The 4,144-nt window shown below is 55.3% G+C and overlaps 1 protein-coding gene across 2 annotated transcripts in view; it reads left to right on the forward strand.

Annotated features, from left to right (window-relative positions):
* The window catches only part of LOC106810868 (leucine-rich repeats and immunoglobulin-like domains protein 3), a gene marked incomplete at its 5' end in the record, with an annotated part of 32,890 nt that extends 28,850 nt beyond the window's left edge, over positions 1–4,040 (forward strand). For both annotated transcript variants that reach the window (XM_014814334.1, XM_014814335.1), the window contains 6 exon segments: positions 279–644; positions 919–1,113; positions 1,680–1,862; positions 2,146–2,253; positions 2,573–2,863; positions 3,213–4,040. In XM_014814334.1, coding sequence (XP_014669820.1) covers positions 279–644; positions 919–1,113; positions 1,680–1,862; positions 2,146–2,253; positions 2,573–2,863; positions 3,213–3,874 — 1,805 coding nt within the window. In that variant the 3' untranslated portion in view covers positions 3,875–4,040.
* Between the last annotated feature and the right edge of the window lie 104 nt (positions 4,041–4,144).

A 4,144-nucleotide genomic window follows, 5' to 3' on the forward strand; every position in this document is an offset into this window, starting at 1 on the left:
TGACCGTCAACGGTGAGTAGTGAGAAGAGATGAGCAGGAGAGCGAAGTTTAGATTACGTTGGTGTTATGGACAGTGGAGCGAATTTTTTTTATTCATCTCACGACTCTCTCTCTCTCCCACACACTAACCCATCTCTCTCTCTCTCTCCCTCACACTAACCCATCTCTCTCTCTCTCCCACACACTAACCCATCTCTCTCTCTCTCCCTTACACTATCTCATTTCTCTCTCTCTCTCTCTCCCTCACACTAACCCATCTCTCTCTCTCTCCTGTACAGAGTTTCCTGTGTTCACGAAGACTCCCGTGGACATCACGGTGAAGGCGGGCAGCAAGGCGCGGCTGGAGTGCGCGGCGCGCGGCGAACCACAGCCGCAGATCGCGTGGCAGAAGGACGGCGGTGGCAGCGACTTCCCGGCCGCCAGGGAGCGGCGCATGCGCTTCTTCCCGCAGGACAGCGTGTTTTTCATCGTCAACGTGCGAGCGAGCGACGCGGGGCAGTACTCCTGCATCGCCGCGAACGCCGCCGGCGTCGTCACGCACAACATCACGCTGAGCGTGCTGCAGGCGCCGGCGCCACCTAGGCCCGCCGCCGAGAAACGCGTCGCCATCGGCGGCACCGTCGCCCTGGAGTGCCTCACCGGAGGTAGGTGGCGCCATCTGTTGGCATCGATTTCTTGCACTCGATAACGCACTTGTTTTTTCTACGGACTCGGACATTTTGAGGCCAAAGTTGTTTGTGACGTGTAAAATTAAATTTAAATTAAAAATTAAAATCCGAAGTATAATGCGCGGTGTGACACGAGACAAAACGGTGCGAGGCATTCTATCGCCTTACCTCGAGTTTTCCCAACAACCCATCCTTTCTCGTTGCAGCGAGTTCGATTCCTTATCTTATTAACCTTCCTTTCTCGTTGCAGCGAGTTCTAGCCAGGTGATCACGTGGGAGAAGGACGGGCGGCCGCTGCAGTCGACGCCGCGACACTTTGCGATCAACGATAACCAGCTTCTCGTGATCGTGCAGGCGCAGCCGAGCGACGCTGGAACCTACACGTGCGAGGTCGTCAACGCTCTCGGATCCGTGCGCCGCGCCTCCTGGCTGGACGTCGTAGAAGGTAAGAGAGGAGGGGGAGGAGAGAGAGATAGAGAATAAGAGAGAGGAGAGAGAGGCGAGAGAGGAGGGAGAGGAGAGAGAGGCGAGAGCGAGAGAGAGGAGGAAGAGGGGGAGAAGACAGAGAGACAGAGAGACTAGACGGAGAGAGCGAATGAGAGAGGGGCGCAGAGAGAGAGAGAGAGAGAGAGAGAGAGGTGAACGCTCGATCGAGAATCCCTGATAGATGCGTGTGAACTCTGTATCTCATCATGACAGAAATAGAAATGTAAATAGAAATTAGTAGGAGAGTCAGCGAGCGGTCGGTCGGTTGTCGATTAAGAATCCGTGAGGGATGCGCATGAACTCTGTTCTGGGTGATCTCGGATGTATCTCGTCGGTCTATCTGTTTGGTTGGAAGCATACCAGAGTCGGAGAAATGATGTGTCGTCGGTAAACTCTCGCGAATTTCTCCCGTTCGGCGTAATCGTAACGGATTTGAGTTTCCATTTACAAGCTGTCGCGATAAATTATTGACAATGTGTCCAGACGTCGTTCGTGAATGAACCTTTGTGTTGTTCCTCCCTCTAGCGGGAACGGTGGAGGAGAAGCCGGCGCCCCCTGCTGGCGGCATGATGTCGGACGACAACGCGATGCGGTTTGTCATCGTCATCGCCGTCGTCTGCTGCGTTGTCGGCACCTCCATCGTCTGGGTGCTCGTCATCATCTGCCAGACGCAGAAACGCTCCAACCTGCTCGCCACCAGTCGCTCAGGTACGCTGACGGCGCCACCTGGCGGGGGCGCGTGATCCTGCAATGATGTGCTTAGTCAGTTCAAAATATTTTTCGACGAGAAAAAAATCAGTAAAAAAAAGAGTTTAGTTAAACGTCAACAAAAACTTTTAAAAAGTGACCTGTTCAAAATTGTTTAAAAAATTTACCAAGTACACGGTCTACCACGGCGGCGTCGGTCTGCGGCATACGTAGGAATTCGATCGCTCGTCGCATGTAGATGGCGCTGCGGCCCGTGACTGACCGCTATCTCGCTGTGTTACAGTTGCGAGGCGATTACCGGAGCAGGGTCTGTACCAGTACCAGCCGACGAGCGGTTATCGCGTGGAGAAGGAAGGTCCCGAACCACTGCACATACAGATACGCACGCAAGGTATGTACGCGTATGCACGCACGCGCGCAAATCACCTCTAGCAATGTTTTCTCATCTCGCCTCGTGACGTGTTAAGACGATTCTTGCAACAGTGACTAATCTGATGCTAGACCCTAGTTGTTGGGGTGGCTTCCCACTGTAAGGGTGGATCAATCGATCTAGATTGATAATATTAAATTTTAGATTCATAATAATAATTTTAATTAATCGTTACGATCATCGCGCTGACATTGTCAAAATCTATCCTGTTCCACCCATCCGCCGACGCGTCGTTAGCATCCGTTCGTCGTCATGACGATCCCTCGTCTTTCGTCTGCAGACGGCAAGGTTCAGATTGTCGGGAGGCAGTCGAGCGGCAGCCTCCCCGACCGCACGCATGCGCACCGGCCGCTGCTGCGTGCTCGCTCGGACGCGGCGGCAGGCGGCAGTGCGGGGTTCCGCCGCGGCCCGGAGAGCGATTCTTCTGTTGACACGATGAGCAGTGAACCGAGCACGCACAGTACAGGCAGCAGCAGTGGCGGCGGAGGCGGAGGCGGCGGCGGAGGAGGCGGGGCGCGGGACAGAGACTTGAGTCTGGCCACGTTCAAGCCCAGACTTAAGCATGCTGCAGGTGGGTGTGTGTAAACGATGTGGGTTGAGTTTAGGTGGGCGTGCGTGCGTGAGTGCGTGAGCAAGAAAATTGAACGAGAGAGACGGGCAGAAGAAGGGAAAGCAAAAAATGACGATTCGAAGTCAAAGAGACAATTCGGAGTGGAGTTGTAGAGGTAGGATGAGAAAGCAATACATAGTATGGGGGAGGGTGACAGATTAAGGGAGAGGGAGACAGAGTAAAGGAGAGGAGTAGAATGAGAGCATGAATGAGGAAGAGAATAAGAGAAAGAGGGTGACGAGTGAAGCATATGAGAATAGTAACAGTTGTGGGCATCAGACCAAGACACTAACTTCTCTCTCTTCCACAGGTGATGCATCACCAGCAGCAGCATCATTATCATCATCATCATCAGCAGCAGCAGCAGCAGCAGCAGAGTCTGCCACTGGGAGGGCGCCACTGTGTGGTGTCGTGTCTCCCGCATCGTGTGATAGCAGCTCCCTCTTCCTCGCGCCGCGCCGCGACGGTAGCGCCCTCGTGTGCGAGCCGTCCGCCGTGAAGGCGTTGTCACAGAGTCGTGACAGCGGACTGTCGATCGTGTCACCGTCGGGTGACGCGCGGCCGCTGCAGGCGTCCGAGTCGTCGACGACTTTTCCCTGTGAGCCGGCGCCCTCGCGGTGCAGACAGGTGGCGCCACCGTTCAGCGCAGACAATTATGGGATGTGTAGTCGGTCGGCGGAGCATCCGTCGAAACTTTACGCCGGAGCGACGACACGGACGTTAGCATCCGTGCATCTGCAGCATCCCGCATCCGAGCAACAGCAGCATCCGCATTCACAGCATCCGCATCTGCAGCATCCCTCGTCAGATCAGGAGCAGCATCCTGCATGCAAGCAACAGCAGCATCTGCATCCGCAGCATCCCGCATCTGAGCAGCAGCATCCGCATCCACAGCATCCCACGGCGATGCGCAGCAGCAGCGGCGACGATCGTCTGTTAACGAACAAGTTCTCTAAGTTCATCGACGTCTAGGCCTCAGGTCGCGCGCGGGGGGGGGGGGGGGGGCGTGAATACCCGCTTGTATCTGTTCATACAGGTTTATTGTAGTTACCTCGGTCTGCCGCGCGCGTGTGTGCGTGCGTGCGTGCATGCGTGCGTGTGTACGGTGGATTGGTGTGTGCGTGTGCGTGTGCGTGTGCGTGTGCGTGTGTGTATGTGTGCGCGTGTGTGTGTGTGTGTACAGTGGATTGGTGTGTGTGTGTGTGTGTGTACAGTGGATTGGTGTGTGTGTGTGTGTGTGTA

This window comes from Priapulus caudatus, unplaced genomic scaffold (assembly GCF_000485595.1).
Source record: "Priapulus caudatus unplaced genomic scaffold, Priapulus_caudatus-5.0.1 Scaffold479, whole genome shotgun sequence".
NCBI classification, from domain to species: Eukaryota; Metazoa; Priapulida; class Priapulimorpha; order Priapulimorphida; family Priapulidae; genus Priapulus; species Priapulus caudatus.